The sequence below is a fragment of the Herpailurus yagouaroundi genome, unplaced genomic scaffold (assembly GCF_014898765.1).
Source record: "Herpailurus yagouaroundi ecotype Mexico unplaced genomic scaffold, PumYag 161, whole genome shotgun sequence".
NCBI lineage: Eukaryota > Metazoa > Chordata > Mammalia > Carnivora > Felidae > Herpailurus > Herpailurus yagouaroundi.
The window spans coordinates 5809204-5835296 of record NW_024412402.1 but is presented as its reverse complement, the minus strand read 5'-3'; the positions used below and the strand labels follow the sequence as shown (position 1 = coordinate 5835296).

General features: G+C 45.0%; 1 protein-coding gene across 6 annotated transcripts in view; it reads right to left on the bottom strand.

Moving 5' to 3' along the window:
* The window catches only part of TTC12 (tetratricopeptide repeat domain 12), a 54662-nt gene extending 28973 nt beyond the window's left edge, over positions 1-25689 (bottom strand). For 3 of the 6 annotated variants that reach the window (XM_040483030.1, XM_040483035.1, XM_040483033.1), the window contains exons 1-7: positions 25625-25689; positions 23351-23423; positions 15063-15226; positions 14502-14523; positions 13794-13871; positions 12644-12765; positions 806-865 (exon numbers count right to left, since the gene is read on the bottom strand). In XM_040483030.1, the coding sequence (XP_040338964.1) occupies positions 806-865; positions 12644-12765; positions 13794-13871; positions 14502-14523; positions 15063-15226; positions 23351-23408 (504 nt within the window). In that variant the 5' untranslated portion in view covers positions 23409-23423; positions 25625-25689. Of the gene's footprint in view, positions 1-805; positions 866-12643; positions 12766-13793; positions 13872-14501; positions 14524-15062; positions 15227-19864; positions 20031-23350; positions 23424-24909; positions 25226-25277; positions 25402-25624 lie in introns of those variants that run through there. The other 3 variants (XM_040483031.1, XM_040483032.1, XM_040483034.1) reach the window with 3 other exon arrangements.
* Positions 25690-26093: the final 404 nt, after the last annotated feature.

The following is a 26093-nucleotide window of genomic DNA, read 5'->3' as shown; positions in this document are numbered from 1 at the left end:
CCCCCCCCCCCCCCCCCCCCCCCCCCCCCCCCCCCCCCGGTGCTCATGTTCCTCTGTCAGCAGCCCTTCCGTGAAGAGAGAAACACTCGTTTTGGTTCTTCAGTTAAAGCCCCTACAACACAGCGACTCAGCTGAACGGGATGAAGACTTCTTTAAATATTTAGTCATCTGAAATAATGTCCCTAAGAAGTGATCATGACATTTCTCTTTTAAAAACTCTTGTACTATTTCCACCGACAGTCCTTACCTCTCCTCACCTTAAATGAGTTATTTTGGCAGATTTGGGAGGAAGTATCCTGCACAGAAGTATGTGATCTGCCTGAGCCCTGACTAGTATCCAGGCTGAACAGCAGGAATTCTACGTGCTGATCATTCCTCTGCAAATATGCCAGATTACTGGAGCTAGAGGAAAAGCACAAACTGATGAGGAAGAACAACACTGCACAAACAAGTTCCTGTGGTTGGTTCTAGAAACAGAAAGAGGCGTTACCACTGCCACATGAAGCAGAGCTGCTGATAATACAGCAGAAAAGAATGAGCCCTTGCAAAATAAACCTTGAAAAACCAGCATTAACAGCAGCCTCTCTGGAGTACTTACTACGAGCCGGGTGCTCCATATGCGTTACCGTGACCCTTACAACAATTCCGTTTATCCCATTTTACAGATGAGGAAACCGAGGCTCTGACTGTAGAGCTCATGGCCCACCATGAAACTCTGGCCGCTCCCCTCCATTCCCTTCAGGACCGAGATGCCCTGCCTGGCAGGCCAGGCTCCATCATGTGGAAAAAAGATCCATCTTCTTACCTTCAGAGCCCACTCACAATCCACTACTGCTTTCTGGAAGTCCCCGAGTTTTATATAAGCCTGTAATGACACAAACAGCTGCTGTTGGTACATAATTCTTCAGCAAGCAGTCTTCAGTTGACACAGAAAGAGCAGTCCAACAACAGAAGGGTGATGACAGGGAACCAGTCCCTCCCCATGTCAGCCAGGGCTCCAGCAGAAAACGGAGGGCACACACACATGAGGTGACTTTAACAGAAGGACTACTTACAAGCTGAGGGCAAGGCTCAGGGAAACCAACAGGAACGTTACGGAACCCCAAGTCTAGCAACAATGGACAGCCGTTACCGCTGCTAGGGTGAGGGGGCAGAAGGATGAGCCATGGACAGATGGGAGAGGACAGCTTTGTGGATGGCACTGCCTGGTGGGAGCTGAGGCCTTTAGTAGGACTACAGGTGGGAGAATAAATACCCCACTCTCATTTCCTCCTTCTTTCTGATCTCACTGGCTGAACCCATGCAAGCTAGAAAGCTGGGAAGTCAGGGGGCCAGTCCACAGAGGTCAGTCCCCCCAGAGCACAGAAGGCAGGGAGGAAGAGGATCTGGAAAGGCAAAAGAAAGTATGTAGCACACTAAACACATCTACAAAGTAAGAGCTGACTTCTAGAGTCTACCCTACTGTGGATGCTCCAGAAGGAAACCAAATGGTAGAGCGAATCAAAGAGGTCATAATAAGTGTTGGTGAGAATGCAGAAAAATCAGAACCCTCACACACTGCTGGTGGGAATGTAAAGTGGGGTAGCCACTTTGGTAGACAGTCTGGCAGTTAGTTCTTCAAAGGGTTAAACACAGAATTACCATATGATCCAGCCACTCCTGGGTGTATGTATACCCAAAGGGACTGTAAACACAGGCACATAAAAACTTGTGCACAGATATTCACAGCAGCATTGTTGATAATACCCAAAAAGCAGAAACAACTCAAATGTCCATCAACTGATGAATGGATAACTAAAACGTGGTCCATCCATACAGTGGAATATTATTTGGCAATAAAAAGGAATGAAGCATCAGTACATATTACAACATGGATGAGCTTTGAAAACATGTTACAGGAGGGGCGCCTGGGTGGCGCAGTCGGTTAAGCGTCCGACTTCAGCCAGGTCACGATCTCACGGTCCGTGAGTTCGAGCCCCGCGTCAGGCTCTGGGCTGATGGCTCAGAGCCTGGAGCCTGTTTCCGATTCTGTGTCTCCCTCTCTCTCTGCCCCTCCCCCGTTCATGTTCTGTCTCTCTCTGTCCCAAAAATAAATAAACGTTGAAAAAAAATTTTTTTAAATATAAAAAAAAAAAAAAAGAAAGAAAACATGTTACAGGAGAGAAGCCAGACACAAAAGGAAAAAATATGCATGACTCTATTTGAATGAAATGTACAGAGGAGGCAGATGTATGGAGACAGAAAGTCGATTCGTGGTTGCCTAGGGCTGTGGGTAGAGGTGCACGGGAGGGCTGGGGCTGGGGGCAGGGGTGCATGGGAGCAGTGAGGGTGCAGGGGAGCACTGGGGTGGGGGTAGGGGTGCATGGGAGCACTGGGGCTGGGGGCAGGGGTGCATGGGAGCGGTGGGGGTGCAGGGGAGCACTGGGGCGGGGGTAAGGGTGCACGGGAGTGCTGGGGCTGGGTGCATGGGAGCACAGGGGCAGGGGTGCACGTGAGCATGGAGGGCTACTTAAAGGGTATGGGGCTTCTTTTTGCGATCATGACAATGTTCTAAGATTGCTTACAGTGATGGTTGCACAACTCTGTGAATACACTAAAAACCACTGAGTCATATACTTTAAATGGGTGAATTGCCTGTTATGCCAATTATATCTCAATAAAGCTGGTACTAAAAAAAAGATGAAGAAAAGTTTCTCCTTCTTTCCTCATAAGCACAGCAAGAAGGAAGGGATCTAGAAAATGGGCTGACATTAAGAGTCAGACAATCACTACAATCCACCGGTGCAAATGCCCTGGGAGCCTCTTCTGGGATTCCCTCCTACCCCCTCCCCCCCACCCCAGACTCAGAATTAGGGACAATCTTGAAAATCAAGAATTGACTCAGAATCCTGGGATCCACTCAATCGAAACTGAATTCAGTTCATTTATAGTTTCAGAGAACTAGTGACATATAAACTAACAAAGCGCTGCTCAACAGCAAGTGTGATGGCTACCATACCTTCTGAATTAATTACTGGACACAATAGGTACTCAATAAATTCTTATTAAGTTGAACTAAACAGACTTTAAGCACTCTTCTCTTGGAAAGCTCCCAGGAAGCAGCAATGATCACTCTGGTGTGAAAAAGGAAAACCAGGCACTTGGAGAATAAGGGGTTTCCCCAGGGTCCCATCAGTCACCCAAGCTAGAGCCCATACATGTATAGTTCTGCCCCTGATCAAAACTGTACTGGGCACCATGACATTGTTATTGATAACTCTGAGCAGATATTTACATGGTCAAGCCAATTATGGGGCCAGTGTTATAACTCATCCCAAGCAAGGAGGGAGCAGGCAAGAGCTGGCTAATGAAGTTCAGCAGTGCAGCAATTTGCTCCCATAGAAAGGAAGCTGCTGAGCAGTGCTTTCATTAACTCAGGCTCTGGACTAATTGAAGATGATGACTCTTTGAACTGTCTGTTCCACAGAGCACCATCCTTTCCCCCAGGGTTTGGGGTTTCATTTGAAAGTCAGATGATGTGAGGAGGAAACTAGCATCCTTTTAGACAAAGGTAGTCACAAATCCGTGACATTGTTAGTCAGGAGACATACAGACTCTGAAAATGCATACACCGGCTTCAACAATTTCTCTACACAGCCTTTTCCTTTTCCTTTTCTTTCTTTTTTTTTAAGGCTTGGATTCAACACCCTATAAATTCCCTCTTCTCTTTTGCTTTTCCACTTCTTAAAAAGAACTACTTTCCCAAATGGCAATTAAACTCCTGATTGATCTAAATTATGCCAGCAACCTATCGATCATAACATTAGCTCCAGGAGAAACACAGAGCAATCAAAGGGTACGTTTTCTCTCTAGCAAACCTCAACATTCAATTCACAGGGTCTTATTAAGTGTTTCTAACACTGCATGCAAACGGGAGGCATTTTAAAAATAGCCAATCATGATTTGGTGATTCTTTTTTTTTTTTTCACAGTCCTTATTTTACTTTTTAATTTACATCCAAGTTAGTTAGCACATGGTGCAACAATGATTTCAGGAGTAGATTCCTTAATGTCCCTTACCAATTTAGCCCAACCCCCGCCCACAGCCCCTCCAGTAACCCTCTGCTTGTTCTCCATAGTTAAGAGTCTCTTATGTTTTGGCCCCCTCCCTGTTTTGATATTATTTTTGCTTCCCTTCCTTTAGGTTCACCTGTTCTGTGTCTAAAAGTTCTCATATGAGTGAAGTCATATGATATTTGTCTTTCTCTGGCCAATTTCACTTAGCATAATACCCTCTGGTTCCATCCACGTAGTTGCAAATGGCAAGATTTCATTCTTTTTGATTGCTGAGTAATACTCCACTGTATATGACATCTTTTTTATCCATTCATCCATTGATGGACATTTGGGCTCTTTCCATACTTTGTCTATGTTGATAGTGCTGCTATAAACATTGGGGTGCATGTGCCCCTTCAAAACAGCATATCTTATCCCTTGGATAAATATCTAGTAGTGCAATTGCTGGGTCATAGGGTAGTTCTATTTTCAATTTTTTGAGGAACCTCCATACTGTTTTCGAGAGTGGCTGCATCAGTTTGCATTCCCACCAGCAGTGCCAAAGAAATCCTCTTTCTCTGCATCCTCGCCAACATCTGTTGTTGCCTGAATTGTTAATGTTAGCCATTCTGACAGGTGTAAGGTGGTATCTCAGTGTGGTTTTGATTTGTATTTCCCTGATGATGAGTGACATTGAGCATGTTTTCATGTGTCACTTGGCCATCTGGATGGCTTCCTTGGAGAAGTGTCTATTCATGTCTTTTGCCCATTTCTTCACTGGATTATCTGTTTTTTTGGTGTTGAGTTTGATAAGTTCTTTATAGATTTTGGATACCAACCCTTTATCTGATATGTCGTTTGCAAATATCTTCTCCTATTCCATCAGTTGCCTTCTAGTTTTGCTGATTGTTTCCTTCACTGTACAGAAGCTTTTTATTTTGATGAGATCCCAATAGTTCATTTTTGCTTTTGTTTCCCTTGCCTCTGGAGACATGTTGAGGAAGAAGTTGCTGTGGCCAAGGTCAAAGAGGTTGTTGCCTGCTTTCTCCTCGAGGATTTTGATGGCTTCCTGTCTTACATTCAGGTCTTTCATCCATTTTGAGTTTATTTTTGTGAATGGTGTAAGAAAGTGGTCCATGTTCATTTTTCTGCATGTCGCTGTCCCGTTTTCCCAGCACCACGTGCTGAAGAGACTATCTTTATTCCATTGGATATTCTTTCCTGCTTTGTCAAAGATTAGTTGGCCATACGTTTATGGGTCCATTTCTGGTTCTCTATTCTGTTCTATTGATCTGAGTGTCTGTTTTTGTGCCAGTACCATACTATCTTGATGATTACAGCTTTGTAATATAGCTTGAAGTCTGGGATTGTGAGGCCTCTTGCTTTGGTTTTCTTTTTCAAGATTGCTTTGGCTATTTGAGGTCTTTTCTGATTCCATACAAAATTTAGGATTGTTTGTTCTAGCGCTGTGAAGAATGCTGGTGTTATTTTGATAGGGTTTGCATTGAATATGTAGATTGCTTTGGATAGTATTGACATTTTAACAATATTTGTTCTTCCTATCCAGGAACTTGGAATATTTTTCCATTTTTTTTTTTTGCCTTCCTCAATTTCTTTCATAAGCTTTTCATAGTTTTCAGTGTGTAGATTTTTCACCTCTTTGGTTAGATTTATTCCTAGGTATTTTATGGGTTTTGGTGCAATTGTAAGTGGGATAGATTCCTTGATTTCTCTTTCTGTTGTTTCATTGTTGGTGTATAGGAATGCAACTGATTTCTGTGCATTGATTTTATATCCTGCCACTTTGCTGAATTCATGGATCAGTTCTAGCAGTTTTTTGGTGGGATCTTTTGGGTTTTCCATATAGAGTATCATGTCATCTGCGAAGAGTGAAAATTTGACCTCCTCCTGGCTGATTTGGATGCCTTTTATTTCCTTGTGTTGTCTGATTGCTGAGGCTAAGACTTCCAATACTATGTTGAATAACACTGGTGAGAGTGGACATCCCTATCTTGTTCCTGACCTTAGGGGGAAAGCTCTCAGTTTTTCCCCATTGAGGATGATATTAGTGTTGGGTCTTTCATATACAGCTTTTATGATCTTGAGGTATGATCCTTCTATCCCTACTTTCTTGTGGGTTTTTATCAAGACAGGATGTTGTATTTTGTCAAATGCATTCTCTGCATCTATTGAGAGAATCATGTGGTTCTTGTCCTTTCTTTTATTGATGTGATGAATCACATTGATTGTTTTGTGGTATTGAACCAGCCCTGCATCCCAGGTATAAATCTCACTTGGTCGTGGTGAATAATTTTTTTTTTTTTAATTTTTTTTTTTCAACGTTTATTCATTTTTGGGACAGAGAGAGACAGAGCATGAACGGGGGAGGGGCAGAGAGAGAGGGAGACACAGAATCGGAAACAGGCTCCAGGCTCTGAGCCATCAGCCCAGAGCCCGACGTGGGGCTCGAACTCACGGACCGTGAGATCGTGACCTGGTTGAAGTCGGACGCTTAACCGACTGCGCCACCCAGGCGCCCCTGAATAATTTTTTTAATGTACTGTTGGATTCAGTTGGCTAATACCTTGTTGAGGATTTTTGCATCTATGTTCATCAGGGAAAGTAGTCTATAGTTCTCCTGTTTAGTGGGGTCTTTGGTTTTGGAATCAAGGTAATGCTGGCTTCATTCAAAGAGTTTGGAAGTTTTCCTTCCACTTCTATTTTTTTGGAACAGCTTCAAGAGAATAGATGTTAACTCTTCCTTAAGTGTTTAGTAGAATTCCCCTGGAAAGCCATCTGGCCCTGGACTCTTGTTTTTGGGGAGATTTTTTTTTTTATTACTAATTCAATTTCTTTACTGGTTATGGATCTGTTCAAATTTTCTATTTCTTCCTGTTTCAGTTTTGATAGTGTATATGTTTCTAGGAATTCGTGCCTTTCTTCCAGATTGCTCATTTTATTGACATATAATTGCTCAAAATATTCTCTTATTGTTTTTATTTCTGCTGTGTTGGTTGTGATCTCTCCTCTTTCATTTTTCATTTTATTTGGCTCCTTTCCTTTTTCTTTTTGGTCAAACTGGCTAGTGGTTTATCAATTTTGTTAATTCTTTCAAAGAAACAGCTTCTGGTTTCATTGATCCGATCTACTGTTTTTTTTTTTTTTTTTTTTTTTTGTTGTTGTTGTTGTTTTTGATAGCATTAATTTCTGCCCTGATCTTTATTATTTCCTGTCTTCTGGTGGTTTTGTGTTTTAGTTGCTGTTCTTTTTCCAGCTCTTTAAGGTATAAGGTAAGGTTGTGTATGTGAGACCTTTCTTCCTTCTTTAGGAAGGCCTGGAATGCTATATACTTTTCTCTTATAAGCACCTTTGCTTCATCCCACAGGTTTTGGGCTGTGGTGTTATCATTTTCATTGCCTTCCATGTACTCTTAAATTTCCTCTTTAATTTCTTGGTTAGCCCATTCATTCTTTAGTAGGATGCTCTTTAGTCTCCAAGTATTTGTTACCTTTCCAATTTTTTCTTGTGGTTAATTCGAGTTTCATAGCATTGTGGTCTGAAAATATGAATGGTATGATGTCGATCTTTTAGTACTTGTTGAGGGCTGATTTGTGTCCCAGTATGTGGTCTATTCTGGAGACCATTCCATGTGCACTGGAGAAGAATGCATATTCTGTTGCTTTAGGATGAAAGGTTCTGAATACATGTGTTAAGTCCATCTGGTCCGGTGTGTCATTCAAAGCCATTGTTTCCTTGTTGATTTTCCGATTAGATGATCTGTGCATTGTTGTAAGTGGGGTGTTGAAGTCCCCTAATCTTATGGTATTATTATCAATGAGTTTATGTTTGTGATTAATTGATTTTTATATTTGGGTGCTTTCACATTTGGAGCATAAATGTTTAAAATTGTTAAGTCTTCTTGGAGGATAGACCCCTTAATTATGATATAATGCTCTTTTTCATCTCTTGTTAAAGAGTGTAACAACAAACTTTACAGTTTAGATTGTCAGATTTAAGTATGGCTACTCCGGCTTTCTTTTGTCAACCATTAGTATGATAGATGGTTCTCCATCCCCTTACTATTATGTGAAGGTGTCCTTATGTCTAAAGTGGGTCTCTTGTAAACAACATATTAGATGGATCTTGTTTTCTTATCCATTCTGTTACCTTATATCTTTTGATTGGAACATTTAGTCCACTGATGTTTAGAGTGAGGACTGAAAGATATGAGTTTATTGCCATTATGTTGCTTGTAGAGTTGGAGTTTCTGGTGGTGTTCTCTGGTCCTTTCTAGTGTTTCTTGCTTTTGATATTTATTTATTCATCTTTTCTCCCCTCAGAGAGTCCCCCTTAAAATTTCTTGCAGGGCTGGTTTAGTGGTCACGAACTCCTTTAATTTTTGTTCCTCTGGGAAACATTTAATCTCTCCGTCTATTTTGAATCAAGCCTTGCTGGATAACGAATTCATGCTGCACATTTTTCTAATTCAGCACATTGAATATATCCTGCCACTCCTTTCTGACCTGCCAAGTTTCTGTGCATAGGTCTGCCGTCAACCTGATCTGTCTTCCCTTGTAGGTTAAGGACTCTTCTTCCCTTGCTGCTTTCATGATTCTTTCCTTGTCTGAGTATTTTGGTAATTTGACTATGATATGCCTTGTTGATGGTCAGTGTTTGTTGAATCTTATAGGAGTCCTCTGTGCTTCCTGGATTTTGATGTCTGTGTCTTTCCTCAGGTTAGGAAAGTTTTCTGCTATGATTTGCTCACATAACCCTTCTACTCTTTTTTCTCTCTCTTCATCTTCTGGGACCTCTATGATTCTGATGTTGTTCCTTTTTAATAAATCAATGATTTCTCTAATTCTTAAATTGTGCTCTTTTGCCTTAGTCTCCCTCTTTTTTTCTGCTTCATTATTCTCTATAAGTTTGTCCTCTATATTGTTTTGTCTCTGCTCTGCCTTATTCATCCTTGCCGCTGTGGAATCCATTTGGGATTGCAGCTCAGTTATAGCTTTTTTTATTTCATCCTGACTAGGTGTGACTTCTTTTATCCTTGCAGAAAGGGATTCTAATCTATTTTTGACTCAGGGTAGTATTCTTATTATCATGATTCTAAATCCTGGTTGGACATCTTGCTTGTTATCTGTGTTGGTTAAGTCCCTGGCTGTCGTTTCTTCCTGCTCTTTCTTTTGGGGATGAATTTCCTCATTTTGTCATTTTGAAGGGATAAAGGGAATTAATGAAGTAAAAAAATTAAAATTAAAAAAATATTAAAAGTAAAAAATTAAAAACAACACACACACACACACACACATATCATATAAATGATGCTATATCCGAGGAGTGTTTTGGTCTGGGTGTTGAAAGGGGCTTGATAGATTAGAGCAAAAAAGAAGGGGAAAAAAAGGAAATAGTTTGAAAATTTGAAAAAATGAATACATTGAAATAGAACACAATGAAATGATGGAAGTTAAACAGAATTTGAAAAAATTTACACAACAGTAAAAAACATAGTTGAAAAAATTAAGAAAAATATATTTAATAAAAATTGAAACTAAAAATAAATATTTTATCTTTCTGTATTCAAGAAAAAGAAAAGAAACGAAAAAGAGAAAAAAAAAAGAAAACTGAATAGATGGACCAGGGAACAGACTGAAGTACGAACGAAATTACTTCACTTTCCCCTAGAAGTCAAAGTATGAAGTGTTTTATACTCCGTAAACTAAGCTGGTGGAGAGACTTGTGTTCCCAAAGAGCGAGGTTGGCCCAGCTGGGCAGGGCTTAGTGTAATCGCTCCGTTCTCCACTAGATGGCGCTGCTTAGCTTACTGGGGTGGATTGTTATGGAGCTTGTAAGTGTGTACGTGCATGCACGGGACCGATGAAAATGGAGTCACCCAGCCACCCAGTCCCTAGTATGGGAACTCTGCCCGGTCAGCAATTGCTCACCCGTCCTTTGTTTCCGGCTTCCTTTCACTCCCTGCTTTTACACTGTCCGTGACCGTCAGGTTGCCAGGTGGCACCTTCCTCCTGAGTTTTATCTCAAAGGCAGCTGTTTTTCCCGACCTCTCCCCTCTGAAGGACTGTGGCTTTGACCCGTTCTGCCCCTCTGCTGAAGGGTCTCACCGAGCCATGGCCGGGTGCCGGCCGCACCCAGAAACATTCGCAGGACCATGCTGCTACCAGCGCCCAGAGACTGCGGCCGGGTGCCAGCCCCCCCCCGAAAAAGTTCCCGAGATTGTGTAGCAGCAGCGTTTCCGGGATCACGGAAAACCACAACACACACCTGGCACCAGGCTTCACCCTTAATGACCTCGTTCCAGCACCAGCGAATGTGGTGGTTCTCCCGGGTCCACTGGGACCTCTGCCTGTGGGGAGTCCTTCCAGCAGGGGAACCGCCTCTGCCCATGTGTCCCCAAGACTCCCGGACTTCACTCTGCGCCTGTGGATTCGCCCTTTCCACCAGAGCACCACCAGGTATGGAGCTGCAGAGTTTCAGACTTGAAACTGCGCTCCTTGTTTATAGAGTCTTAACGGAATTTAAACCCTCTCCTTTCTCCTTTCTCCCTTTTTAGTTCAATCCCTGCGGCTGTTTCCACTTTTCCACTTTCTCTCCAGCTGCTTTTGGGGAGGGTGCTTTTCCTACACTCTCTCCCCTGTCTCTGTCCTCTCTCCACACACAAAAACAGCTCCCTGCCCTCCTTGGCTTCTGTCTCCCCCAGTTCACCTCTCTGCGCCGCATACCTGCTGAATTCTGTGGTTCAGGTTGTGCAGATTGTCGTGTTAATCCTCAGATCAGTTTTCTAGGTGTGCAGGATGGTTTAGTGTTGGTCTGGCTGTATTTCATGGACGTGATACACAAGAAACCTTCCGTGCTATTCCACCACCTTTGTTCCCCCCCCCCCCCCCCCCCCCCCACCGAGATTCAGTGATTCGGTGATTGTTAACACCAAGCAGCGCACTCTGCATTTCTTCATCTCTCAATAAGTTTTCTCTTTGGGAAAGATGGGAGGAATTACTTCCCCAAAGCTTTTCATTACATTTATTTATTTTTATCCACATTCATTCTTAATGTGATGCTTCAGAACTAATCAATGTGCTGCTTAGACTTGAGTACAGTACAAATGTAACTAATTTAGGTGGATTGGGGTACAGACCATCTGAATTAGATAAAAGTCTGAATTACATAACATTTTAAAAGCAATTCAATTTTACTGCTTTCAAATAACTTCAAAGTAACAAGACTGCAAAAGCATCAGTAGGTAAATGTTTTGGAGACCAAATCTGGTGATAAGTAAAAAGGAATTGTAATTATTACATTAATTGCTTGCATTTGAATGCTTCTTCCAAAGTGTCAACAGAAACGTAATTCCCTTAAATAGACTTATTGTGCTTCCAGTGTTATGTAACTTAGCAAGGGTTTATTAAACATCTATTATAAGGAAAGCACTGGGTGGGGGCGGGGAGGTTGACGGAAAAGTTCATAATCTTGTTAGGGTGGTAGAATGCACGCTGGTAAATCAGTCTCTGGCCATTCTCTTTACCAGTTCACTCCCTTATATCAATTTTTTTCCCAGATGGGGCTAGGTAAGTTACACCTCAACCCTCAAACTGCTGAGCTACTGAGGGGACGGTGTGCCTGGGTGCTTGGATTTATTTCTCAGGAAATCACTATCACTTCCCAGACTTTTTGGCCTCCAAACGTCCTGTTTCTTGCTTTCACCGTTCCTCTCAACCTACCACAGCAGGACACTCCTGATCCGGAGTTACAGAAATTGGAGGTGATGAGGGCTCTGCCGCGTCCTGTTCCTCTTGTCAATGACATGGTGGCTAGTGCACCTCACACCGGTCCTGCTGACATCTCCTGATCAGTGGATCATCGTGCCTGAAAGTCCGCCACCTTTGCAGGCCTAACAGAGCTCTGCCTCACACAAGCTCAAGTGCCTTTCAGAGATAGGCCACAGGGGACATTTCTGTTTGAGACCTATCAACCTTGTCCCTTTACTCGGTAGTAGGTAGTAAACGTCAGGGGATGCCTTTTACCTGGTGTGCCACAAAACTGAGCTCATATGATACAAAACTGAGGTTTTAGGGAGTTCAGAAACTCAAAATTTTTGCAAAACTGGGTCTAGGCCCATCAGCTAGCTATCCAGTTGATCCCAGTTATAGAATAATCTTAATCAAACAGGAGCTGATGGAGTAAGGAAGGGAGCCTGAGGAGTTCAGGCTACCAGCCAGAGGGGGCTGGACAAACCCAGTGACGCCAGAATCCAATGCTCATAGGCTGTTTCATTCACCCGTTTTACCATCGGTGATGTGTGGGAGCTGACTCAGACCACGGACAGGACTGGCTGGGTGTAGCTCTTCCCAAGTCACCCTTCCACCCCTTCAAGACGGCAGCCGGAAAGTGGACCACGGTGAGAGCCCGGACACCGTGGAAGGTGGCAAATGCTCCATGCAAAGCGGTTGCCCCCCACACCCCAACCAGAGCCAGCTGGTAAGCGCTGACAGTGCACCGCTGGTGACATCTGGTCTCATGTTCGGTTTTCACAAACTCGGTGGCCACCGTCCCCTAAGAAGGCACCACCGACACACTGCTGGCTCACTGACCTGGGCTCGGTTGGTATACAGCACCTTCATATCCCTCAGCTTCTCCAAACCCTCACTGTAGCACAGGATGGCCGCTTCATAGTCACCTCTGGCAAACGCTTCGTTCCCCTTCTGTTTTAGGGCTGGAGAATAAAAGTCATACAGGTGAGCTCTGCCCGCACACGGGATAATTCTCTCAGACTTTATTCCCCTGGCTTTGGAACCCAGCTTTGAAGGTCATAGCTTCCATCAACCCAGAGGAGATCTGCTGCCTGTTTCTCTACAGATGTTTTGGGATCGGCCTCTTTAAGGATTTTTTTCCCCTCCAAACCTATCCCCAAGTCTCCTAAGTAGCTTCTCCGAAAAATAAATGTTTCTGGGGCACGTGGGTGGCTCAGTAGGTTAAAAGTCCGACTCAATTCCAGCTCAGGTCATGATCTCATGGTTTGTGAGTTCGAGCCCTGCGTCGGGATCTACGCTGGCAGCAGAGAGCCAGCTGCTCTCCCCCCCCCCCTCTTTCTCTGCCCCTTCCCTGCTCTCGCTCACTCTCTCAAGATAAACTTAAAAAAAAAGTGTTTAAGAAAAAAAATGTTTCTGCCTCAAAACTCAGAACCTCTCCAAGTTTGCCACAAAGGCCAAGTCGGACATTCAGTGTCTCACAAAGACGGCCAAATAAGTCATTTTCCAGCAGATGTGGAGCTGTTCATGCACAGCACATGCCTCTGGGAGACACAAAAGTGCCAAATGCATGTGTCCCTCCAACACACGCACAACCCCGTCTCTCTCTCCATTTCTCCTCTCCCTTCTCACATCTACATTTTACTGTCTGATTTTTCTTTTCCACTCTCCCTTCTGTGCCTCAGGCCAGCCTGCGCACCTCACTTCCACCCTCCCTACTGACTGCTGAGCGCTGGTCTGCCAGGTCCGTCCCTGTGCTTTAGGAAGAGGTCTGGCTGTGGAGCCTGATGGAGGGCTCTGCCCTCTTCCCTGTCTGCTGCAGCAGGGGCAGGGAGCACACAGCGCTGGCTTCTGCCTGGCCAGGCTCCACTGCCTCGAGACCATTATGAACCCCCAGCCGGGAATCTCGCTGTCCTCAAGTACCAGCAGACAGACTCATGATCTTTCGGGCACAAATCATCCCAGCTCTTGGGAAGTGAAGATAGACAGTTACCATCTGCTAAGACTTTGTTCTCCCTTCTTCTTCTGGCACGTTCCTTTGCATCCGACTCCACGGATGCCAAGAAGGCTTCTGACAGCAGAGTAATTTCAAATATTAGAGAGAAAAATCCAGATATCATAATCAGTTCTTTAGCTCACATTCAGAAGAAAGCTTCTTTAAAAGCTTTAGAGACACACACCTCTTGCATATATATGTAGGCACACACTCCTGTGCACACACGCACACGAGCGCGCACACGCACACACACAGATTCTGAGGCAACTAAAATGACATTTTCTTAATTTGACATTAAATGGTAATCTGTGTGGTATATTATTATACATGATGGCTATGTCTGTGCTTCAAATTTGAATTATGCCTTTTAAAAGAGTTTTTCTTTAAAGGTAGACTTTTTCGTTCCATTTAGCATAATGAGTTTCTGAGCTGAGCAACAGAGAAGCTACCTGGATCCCTTCAGCAGCTAACAAAAAATTGGCTGATACAGAATAACTGAATTCAGTTTATAAAAGACTGTCCAGGAGAAATGACAGAAAAACCTGTGAGCACTGTTTCCTCTGACCACTAGTAAGAGAAGTGGCTGATCAGTAGGTTTTTGTTCACGGGTTGTTTGTAAGCCCAGAGGCTATAATTTAAGGGTCTGGAAGCTACAGTTGATAAACACTGATCCTAAACAAATAGGAAGAGAGATGCTGTCCTTACCTGAGTTTATTTCATCTGTATTCTGCAGGCACAGGTTATCATAAAAACAAAGAAACAAATTTCAAAAACTACTCTCCGATTTATGTGAATATACACCAAGAATGCAGATCCATCACAAGTGGGGTGGTAGGGTTATTTCCTTTAACCATCAATACTGAAGGGCCCCGAATTCTGAAGGCTTGCTTTAAATCAGTTCTGATTATGCATACGGTTGTTACAGAGTGAGCAGGTCAAGGGACCCCGGCTGTGGCTGTGTGAGTTGGAAATATGAGACAGGATATATTACCTTAACAGTACAGCTTAGATATGGTCGCAAGCTCAGGAGGTAGAGAGACCAAATTTTCATTAAAATAAACCCATTATTTTAAAGATAACTCAGAACGACAAAGAAAAAAAAATCAGAGTTTGTATTTCCTTGTGGCAAATAAATCTAGTGAATCTAAAAAGCAAAAGACCACTTTAGCCTCACTAGGCAATTTGAGATTAAACTACCACTTTTCTGCTTCAGTGCAGACCTCTTCTTTGTATCTGCTTATCTAACTCCAAAATAGAAAAAGAAACCTCAGGAGAAGCTTGTGGAGGACTGATCATGGTCTTGTTCAGCGTGGTCCGGCATCCATCCTCCTCTTGGACTTCCTCTGTAAACAGCAGTCTCTTTTCTGTCTCTAGGACAGCTCTCTGTTGTACAACCGGGTCATCAGAATTCATCTCCTGAATTAAACTGGCTGCAGGAGAAATCAGATGTGAATCATTCAAATGAGGTCTTCAAAAGAAAAGACTCCATTCACTAGGAAGGATGGGGTAGCACAGTCCTGGGGAAGAACTTTTGTTTCTCCAGCTTTATTGGCATATTATTGACGTACAACGCTGTGTAAGTTTAAGGTTCACAGTGTGATGATTTGATCCACGTTGTGAAGTGATCCCACAATAAGGTTAACACAGCCATCTCCTTATGCAGTTACAATTTTCACATGCGCTGGGAACATTTAAGATCAACTCTCTTAGCGACTCTCAAGTATAAAATGCAGTGACTAACTATAGTTACCATGTTGTACATTAGAACCCTGCACTTACTCGTTTTATAACTGGAAGTTTGTACCCTTTGACCAACATCTCCCCATTTCTTTGTTTTCCCTCCAGTTTTATTGAGAAGTAACGGACATACATCACTGTATAAGTTTTAGGCGTATTGCATGATGGCTGGATTTATTATATTGTTAAATGATTAGAATTGGTTCCATTAATATCCATCTTTTCTTATAGATGGGATAAAAAAAAAAAAGGAAAAAGTTCTCTCCTTGTGATGAGAACTCTTAGGATTTGCTCTCTTGCTAACTTTCCCGTCTATCCTACAGTGGTGTTAGCTATAGTCATTTTGTTGTACATCACACGCCTGGCACTTACCGATCTTACATCTGGACGTTTGTGCTTTTGGCCCCCTTCCTCCAAATCCCCCTCCCCCACCCTCAATCTCTGGTTAGCCACAAGTCTGATCTCTATGAGTTTTTTCTTTTCTTCTCTTTTCTTCTTGTTCTTTTTTTTTTTTTTTTTTTTTTTTTTTAGATTCCACATATAAGTGAGATCACAGAGTTCTTGTCTCCTCTGACTTATTTCACTTAGCACTATGCTTTCAAGGTCCACCCATGTTGTCATGAATGGTAGGATTTCCTCATTTTTTATGGCTGAATATCATTCCCTTGTTTATACATAGCACAACTTCATTATCCATTCATTCACAGATGGACACTTAGGCTGTTTCCATGTAAGTGATGCTGCTTTGAACATGGGGGTGCAGATATCCTTTTCCAGTTAGTGTTTTCATTTCCCTCAGATATATTCCCCAAAGTGGAGTTACTGGATCATATGGTATTTCTGGTTTTAATTTTTTGAGGAAACTCCATACTGTTTTCCACAGTGGCTATGCCAGTTTACATTCCTACCAACTCTGCAAGGGCTCCCTTTTCTCCACAACCTTGCCAGCATCTGCTGTCTCTTGTCTTTTTGATAATGGTGACTCTGAAGGGCATGTGGTGGTATCTCAGTGTGGTTTTAATTTGCATGTCCCTGGTGACTAGTGATGTTGAACATCTTTTCATGTGCCTGTTGGCTTTTCAAGTATTTCTTTGGAGAAACGTCTATTTGGGTCCTTTGCCCATTTTTTAATTGGGTAAGCTGGTATGTTTTGTTTTTGTTATTGAGTTGTTTGAGTTCTTTATATATTTTGGATATCAACCCCTTATCAAATACATGGTTTGCAAATAGCTTTTCCCATTCCTTAGATTATCTCTTCCCATTTCTTTAAAAAAAATTTTTTTTAATTTTAAGGTTTATTTATTTTTCAGAGACAGAGAGAGACAGAGCATGAGGAGAGAAGGGGCAGAGAAAGAGGGGGACACAGAATCTGAAGCAGGCTCCAGGCTCTGAACTGTCAACACAAAGCCCGATGTGGGCTTGAACTGAGACCGTGAGATCATGACCTGAGCTGGTCAGGCTCCCAACTGAATGAGCCACCCAGGCACCCCATTTAAAAAAAGTTTTTTAATGTTTATTTATTTTTGAGAGAGAGACAGAGCATGAGAGGGGGAGGGGCAGAGAGAGAAGGAGACACAGAATCTGAAGCAGGCTCCAGGCTCGGAGCTGTCAGCTCCAACACAGGGCCCAACACAGGGCTCGAACTCACAAGCTGCGAGATCATGACCTGAGCCGAAGTGAGATGCTTAAACTCCTGAGACACCCAGGTGCCTCTCTCTCTTCCCATTTCTTAAAGAAGGTTCTGAATGGAAAGCAAAAATTAGAGCCATTAGAACCATTGAGAAAAAATTAAGATCAGGATTTGTTTTGCCTGGAAGAAGCTGCAGGAGAATTTTACCATGGCCTTCAAATTACAGTTTTAAGCTCCTTATTTAATTCAGTGACAATTTATGGAGAGCTTATTATGAGTCAGATATTATGCAGAATGCCCTCGATAACGATGAATAAAAAAGATGTTAACTTTTGAAGAGTTTCCCATCTTGTGTGGGAGACAAACAGGTAAATTTAGGCAGCACTGAGATCACAAAACAGCCCTTAAAGCCATCCTTCCTGGTCTTCACTTTACTGCCCACTCAGCTTAGAGCCCGTGGTCCATCACTAGGCCACCATCCTGCCCACATGCTGACCTCCCTTGCCCTTCCACCACACCTGCCAGACAAAACTCCCAACTCCAAATCCAGCTCCCCACTTCTCTGGGCCTTTGTTACGGATGCAGAGTATTGACAGAGAAAGCAATGGACACCAGGGAGAACTGGTCCTAACTCAACTGCCCTGTCAATGATGCTTGGAGATCCTACTGCTGGCCTAGTAGGATTCTGACCCCAATTCCAACGTGTGCTTTTCCCCACACCACCATGCAATTCTGACACCAGCTGGGTGTCCCTACAATTCAGCTTAATTCTAACATTGCCTACCTGGAATAGTGTCAGATCCCACAGCTTAGGGGTCTGGTCCTATAAGACTGCCCCCTCCCCACCTCCCAGATGGTCACCTGTGCTTCTGCCCGAACATCTATACATCAGAGGGTCCCACGACCTCTTCTTCCTCTGGTTTGATTAATTGGCTAGAGTGGCTCACAGAACTTAGAGAAACATTTTATTTACTAGATTACCAGTCTGTCATAAAAGGATGTAACTCAGAAGAGCCAGACGGAAGGGATTCATAGGGCATGGTGTGTGGGAAGGGGGTGTAGAAGGCTCTCTGAGCGCACCCCTCTCCCAACATGTCCATGTGTTCATCAACCTGGAAGCTCCCTGATGCTGGTCCTTCTGAGTTTTTATGGAGGCATCATTACATAGGCCTGATCGATTAAAAATCATTGGCCACTGGTAATCAGTTCAACCGCCAGCCCCTCTCCCCTTCTGAGAGGGTTGAAACTTTAGCACCAGGTTGGTTCCCCTGGCAACCAGCTGCCATCCTTAGGTTCCAAAAGTCACTCATTAACATAAACTCAGGTGTGACTGAAAAGGGTTTGTCATGCATATGAGGATGTCTTTGTCTGTCTTATCACTTAGGAGTGCCAAGGGTTTTAGGAGTTCTGTGCCCAGCACAGGGACAATGAACAAACATGTATTTCTTATTATAAGTCACAGTATCAGGGCGCCTGGGTGGCTTAGTTGGTTAAGAGGCCAACTTTGGCTCCGGATATGATCTCGCAGTTCATGAGTGTGAGCCTTGCATTGGGCTCTGTGCTGACAACTCAGAGCCTGGAGCCTGCTTCATATTCTGTGTCTCCCTCTCTCTCTGCCCCTCTCCAACTAATGCTCTCTCTCTCTCTCTCTCTCTCTCTCAAAAAATGAATAAACATTAAAAAAATAAATAAAAAATAAATCACACTATCACATCCAGCCAAGTCATCCTGTCCTCCTCTCATGGACTTTAAAAAACTGCCTCCCATCAAGGGAACCCTTGTGCACTGTTGATGGGAAAGCAAACTCGTGTAGCCATGGTGGAAAACAGTTTGGAGGTTCTTCAAAAAATTAACAGCAGTGGGACACCTGGGTGGCTCAGTCAGTTAAGCCTCTGACTTTGACTCAAGTCATGATTTCACCGTTTGTGGGTTCGAGCCCTGCATCAGGCTCTGTGCTGACAGGAGCCTGCTTGGGATTTTGTGTGTGTGTGTCTCTCTCTCTCTGCCCCTCCCCTGCTCGCACGTGTGCACTCTCTCTCTCTCTCTCTCGAAAATAAACATTAAAAAAAATTAATAGCAATAATTGCCATGATCCAGTAATTTCACTACTAGCTACTTACCTAAAGAAAACAGAAACACTACTTTGAAAAGCTATATGCAGTCCTGTGTTTATTACAGCATTATTTACAACAGCCAGGTATGGAATATCACAGCCATTAAAAAGAATGAAACCTTGCCGTTTGCAGTGTCACAGGTGGAGCTGGAGAGTGTTATGCCAAATGAAATAAGTCAGTCAAGAGACAGACAAATACCACATGATTTCACTCACGTGGAATTTAAGAAACAAAACGAATGTACAAACAAAGAAAAAACAGAGACAAAAAACCAGACTCTCAAGTACAGAGAACAGAATGGTCGTTGCTTCCTACCTGTTTGGCCATCGCTGTTCAGTCTCCCTTGCTTGCTCCTGCTCTCCCTGTCTTACCTGCCTTCGAAACTGTGGTCATCCTCAAGGCTCCGCCTGAGCCTTCTTCTCTTTTTCTCTAGCCTGTCCCCAGGTATTCCTGTTCTCTCCCACGGTTATAAGTAACATTAATGCCAAGTGCCCCCTAAACTGACGTCCCCAGCTCTGTTCTCTCCTAGGCTGACACTCGCGCAGCCAAGTGCCCTCTGAACATCTTCGCTGTCATGTCTTACTCACCGATCTTGGGCTGCCCATCCTCCTTCCCCTGAGGCTCTTCTTCCTCCAAATGCCTTCTATCTTAGCAGATGGCTGAACTACCCACTGGGCATTCGACCCAAAACTTTCGGGCCCCATTTTTTTTTTAATGTATTTTGACAGAGAGAGAGAGACAGACAGACAGACAGTGAGTGCACGAGGGAGGGGCAGAGAGACTGAGAGACAGAGAATCCCATGGGAGCGCACAGCCTGATGCAGGGCTTGATCCAACGCATTGTGAGATCATGGCCTGAGCAGAAATCAGGAGTCGGATGCTCAACTGACTGAGGGCTCACTCTTGAGTCTTCATTCTCCCTCTGCCTCACAGCCATCAAACTCTAAAGGTCATCGAGTAAATCCTAAATCCTAAATATATCTCAAATCCATCTCCTTGTGCCCAGTCCTGCTGCTCCAGCTCTACACCCAACCTGACTCCCTTCCCTGGCGCTGTGACACCCTCCTGATTGGTCTCCTGGCATCCATTCTTCTGTTCCCTCGTGTCCTCATGTCTACATCCATGCTGTGGCCAGAGCAACTTCTCTACGGTGCAAATCTGATCACGTTCCTGAGTCAGCCCTCCAAAGGATTCCCACTGCTCTCGGGGTAAATGCGAATTCCATATTGTGGCTTCCAAGGTCTTCCCTGATCCGGCCTTTCTTGACTCACATGGGAGCCTCGTCTCTGTGATCTCTCCAGCCACATGCAGCTGTTTATGCCTTTAGTTTCTTAGAAGCACCTTGTTCTTTCTTAACTCCTAGCTTTTCTACTTATGTTCTCTCCATTCAGAATATTCCCTCACCTTCTCCCCAGTGCCCGAGTCCTACTCACACTTCAGATTTCTGCTTAAATCCCATGCTTTAGGGAAGCCTTACAAAACTCCTGTATGCAAGTGTGGCCCCCACCCCATTCCTATGCTGACTCACAGCCATGTGACTGTACTGGCAGAGAGCCTTTAAAGGTGAAATTAAGGTTGAATGAGGGGGCACTTGGGTGGCTCAGTCGGTTAAACATCTGACTCTTGGTTTCAGCTCAGGTCATGATCTCATGGCTTCATGGGTTCGAGCCCCGTGGCAGGTGGGCTCTGTGCTGGCAGTGTGGAACCTGCTTGGGATCCTCTCTCTCTGTCTCTCTCTGCCCCTTCCCCACTCGCTCTGTCTCTGTCTTGCTCAAAATAAATAAATAAACTTTTAAAAAAAGGTTAAATGAGGTCATGAGGATGGAGCACTGAACAACAGGACTGGCGCCCTCATAAGAAGAGGAAGAGACGTCAGGGACGCACGCACACACACAGAAAAATGACCATGTGAGGATGCGGCAAAAAGGAGGCCATTTCCAAGCCAGAGAGAGAGGCCTCAGGAAAAACGAAAACTGACGACACCTTAGTCTTGGACTTCCAGCCTCCAGAACTGTGGAAGTAAATTTCTACTGCTTAAGCCATTCATCCCTGTTTTGTTACAGCAGCCCAACCAGACTGATACAATTTGTAAACTGAGTTACAGTCTCTTGTACTTTGCAAATCTCAAATCTCACTTTGTATCACACATCGCATTCCAGATGGCTTGTGTAGTATCTGTTCTCCCCACAGGACTCTAGATATCCCGAAGGAAGGGAAGTCTTATTTATTATTACCGGTCTCTCTGGTGCCTAGCAAAGCTCAGTACATAGCAAGAGCCCAGGAAATGAATGCATAGAATCTACACAGGAGGCTCTACAAATGTAAAGTAACTACAAATGAAATAAAACTGGAAATTCAGTTACTGGATAGCACTAACCACATTTCACATGCTCGACAACTGCATGCAGTTACTGGCTACCATAGTGGACAGTGCAGATTAGAGGACATTTCCGTTACCACCGAAAGTTCCATTGGCTAGTACTGGTATAAATGGTACCTGCAAGAACTCTGAGCATGAATGAAAGCGAGCCGGTAAAGACAGATGGGGAGGGAGGCAGAGGGAATGTCAAAGGCAACATGCAGAGCATGAACCACCAGGGTGTGTGTGGAGGAACTAGAAGTGTGAGGTAAGGAGAGGCAAGCGGTAAAGACAAGGTCACGGGAGGGCTTAAGTCCCCGATGAGAGCTTGAAGTTTATTGTGGCTGCGGAGAGAATCCAAGCAGAGAAGTGTCTGGGTCAGATTTGCATTTTTAGATACATTACTCTGTGGGGAGCGTAAGCCTGGAGGCAGGAACAACAATCAGGGGGTTGTTGAAACAGTCTGGGTCAGAGAACCAGGACAAAGCAGGGGGTGGGGAGGAAGGAGTTGGAGAAGAAAGCTAAACTTGATGGCTGATCGAATGGAGGGTGAGATGGCAGGAGTCCAATGTGACTGGTAAACTTCTGGATGGTTGTGCCAATGGAGACTAGAATGAAGGGGAAGGGAGGAGAAGCGGTATTCTTTGGGGGGAGGATAGAAGGGTCGGGCAACAAGCAACTGCAGTTTGGACGCATTAAGTCTGCCGTGTTCGTGGGGTACTGTGGCTGTGACGGGTGGCACAGAGCCCGAGCCTCGGCAAAGAAGGCCAGGTGGCAATGGAGATGTGGGGGTCGTGAGTAAACAGGTTGCTGGGAAAACCCTGTGCTTGGACCAGACCCCCTGAAGAGCAAAGTGAGCAAGTGGGCCGAGGCCAGAACTCAGCAGAACAGCATTTAGGGATGGGCAGAGGAGAGGCCCAGGGATGTTATCTTTTATCAAGTGACCCAGACTATTTTTAAAACCGTTTTAACGGTTTTGGACCCATACAGGCTGCTAGAAGGAGCCTGCTTTGGACCCATACAGGCTGCTAGAAGGAGCAATTTCAACCTATTTCTATTTGATATGCAAGATTTGTTGGGTTGTTGGTTTGCTTGTTTCCATCATCAAACAAGCTCCCTGAAGCTTGAAGAATAGGAACAAACTACTTTGGAATCTAGTGAATGTGCTTTGTGGGATCAGAGTCTGTCCTTTGAGATCCCACCTATCTGAGCTGGGGAAGGGGTCTTCTGTCTTCTTGCCTAGAGGCAGAGAGATGGGGATAGGACAACCAAAAGCCATTCATGTAATCAGATGGACCCAGGGGGAGAGCCACTTGATTTTGCTTCTGCAGCTCAAAATCAGAAATGGCTCTGCCCTAAAGCAAGAGGAGACTGATCACTGAGGTTCCTGAGCGATCTCGAAGGGAACAGCTAGGGCTCCTTTGACGTGACGTCTACGTGGAAGGGGACAGAATATGGAGGAGACTTGTCCCCCTCAGTTCCCATCAGAATGTTAATGGCTTCTCTGATACCAATGAACAGCCTCAAAATACTACCCCAGGCTCTAATATTACTCACTTCTTAATACCTTTTCTGTTTAATTCCAATTATATTTTCTCTTAGAGTCATAAACCTATCAGGCAACCCAGGAACTAACTTCGGGTGATCACTTCTCTTCAGTCACCCCACCTTGCTAACGCAGAATTTAGTTTGTTTATGATTTACTGGTACTTACTGATTTCATCCACATTTTTAAGAAATTTCTGCAAGTCTTTCTCGTGATCGTCCGCCATCGTCAACCAGAATCCCTGAGGGAGGCAGTGGAAGTGACGAGAATTAATAGTAATAAAATGCTAAACAGGATTTTTCAGGCTTATTAGCCTTCTAAAACTAAGAGCCAAGTGGTTATTTTTAAGATGGGTTTGTGTTCATAAATAACGTCATGAATAACGGCAGGTGATCTATTTCACTCTGATTGCTGGGAAGGCCAAGGAAGGGATACTCATTATTTGTGGTGATGCTTCTGGAAAGCTGTCAGCCCTCCCTCCTCTGGGAAAACTGCTCTGCAAAATGTTCCTCCAAGCCCGACATCCACTGCTGTGATTCAGGGACTGGGTATAAAGGAGACCAGGAGGGGAGGGGCTGCCAGGAATGGAGGAAAGTAACATTGGACTTTGGTCATGACAGGCCCGCCCAGCCAGAAGCTTGGACCTAGCTGTGTGACTGGTAACCAGGAACTGGAGAATGTGCATTTAAATGTCCAAACTTGCTTAAAATATAAGCCTCTAGGGGAGCCTGGGTGGCTCAGTGGGTTAAGCGGCTGACTTCGGCTCAGCTCAACTCACGGTTCCTCAGTTCGAGCCTGGCATGGGACTCTGTGCTGATAGTTCAGAGCCTGGAGCCTGCTTGGGATTCTTTGTCTCCCTCTCTCTCTGCCCCTCCCCCACTCATACTCTGTCTCTCTCTTCAAAAACAAAACAAAACAAAACATTAAAAAGAAATTAAAACAGGGGCGCTGGGGTGGCTCTGTCGGTTAAGCGGCTAACTTCGGCTCAGGTCATGATCTCAGGGTTCCTGAGCTCCAGCCTGGTGTGGGGCTCTGTGCTGACAGCTCAGAGCCTGGAGCCTGATTCGGATTCCGTGTCTCCCTCTCTCTCTGCCCCTCCCCTGCTCACACTCTGTCTCTCTCTAAAAAAAAATAAATAAATAAACATTAAAAAGAAATTAAAACAGGGGTGCCTGGGTGGCTCAGTGGGTTAAGCTTCTGACTTCGGCTCAGGTCATGATCTCATGGTTTGTGAGTTCGAGCCCCGCATAGGGCTCTGTGCTGACAGCTGGGAGTCTGGAGCCTGCCTCGGTTTCTGCGCCTCCCTCTCTCTCTGCCCCTCCCCCACTTGTGCTCTTTCTCTCTCAAAAATGAATAAATGTAAAAAAAAAAAAAATTAAAAAAAAGAAATTAAAACAATAAAATATAAGCCTCTGTCTTGTTTCCTAGGTGTGAAGAGAAGCTAAAAATTGGCTGAAGGGATGAGAACTCGATGGCACTGTGCATGCACCAGCATCTCTGTTCCTGTCCAGGTACTTTGGACTTATTACTTCTCTCTCAGTCGTTTGTGAGTAAAAAGGCCTCACGGTGTAGCCAGTGGTTCCCAAAGCTCACCCAAAGGCCATAAAAGTCGTCCAAAAAATGTGTTAAGTATACACAGTCCTCAGCCTTGGCGCCAGAGTCAGTAACCTTGCCGGGGCGCCGGGGAATGGATACTTTTAAACACTCGCGGAGCGATTCTGATTTACGATTAGGTTTAGCAGTAGTGCAGTCCTGTAACGCTCCAGTTACTGCAAATTTGAACTCTGCCACACAAACAAGCTGGGAGTGATTTGACCTCCTGAGACCCCACCGGTTATAAGCTGTGTGACCTCAGCTAAATTCACCAACCTCTCTGAGCCTAACTCATTCTAGGGAAACCGTAACAGGAACCGAGAGGGCTACCCTGGGGGTTCACTGACAGCGCCAGGCACACGATGAGTGGTAAATGCTGGTAAATGCGAGGCACCCTTATCTATAAAACGGGGGAAGTGGGACATGTGGCTTAACTAGACGAGCGCTAGGGTTCCTTCCAGTTCCTTCCAGAACTGAGGCCTAGTGAAGCGAGTTAACTTGCCCAAGGTTGCCGGATTAGAAGGAAGGCTCAGCACTTCTCCGGGCCGGCGCAGCCAGGGTCGGACACGAACTCTCTCGGGGGCCCGCGGCCGGGGGAGGGCACGCACGCGGGACCCCAGCGACGAGCCGGGGCGGGGCCGGAGGGGCGGGGCCGACGGCACCGTTGCCCGGCAACCGCTCCACAGCGTCCACTGGCCCCAGTTCCCAAAGCCGAAGTCCCAGCCCGCGGGGGGGGGGGGGGTCACCGTCCCATCTGCTGAGGCCCACACCAGTGTCCTCTGCTCGGCGCTGACGGCCAGATCAGGACCACATCCCAAGAAAGACCCCGAGACACCCCACCACACTGACCTGACACGCCCAGGGGCCGGACAGGAAATGGCGGCTGTTGGCGGGCGGTGACTGACCAGGGACGGGGGGCGTGGCCAGTGCCGGGGGCGTGCCCAGCGGCCGGGGCGAGCCTAGAGTCTGGGCGGGGGCGAGGCCTCAGCGCTCCGGTTCTGGAGCCAGCGCGCTGCCAGTTCGTGGCCGGGCTGGGGGCCCTGGGTCCAGGATGCGTACCCGGTCAGGGGCTGGAAGCAGGTCTCTGAATCAGGGCCAGGTGTTCGTCCCTTTTTCTTCTAAGGAAGGGGCATCTCTCTGATCATCTTACTATCCCTGGCCCAAAAAGGGGACAATCTCCAATGTACTTGGGAGAGGCAAACTTGGGTGAAATCTGGGCTTATTGCTAGATGTGAGACCTTCAGAGAGCTCTGTAATCTTCTGATCTTTTCTCGTCTATAAACTGGAGAAATGGCACGTTCTCCCAACGTTTATGGTT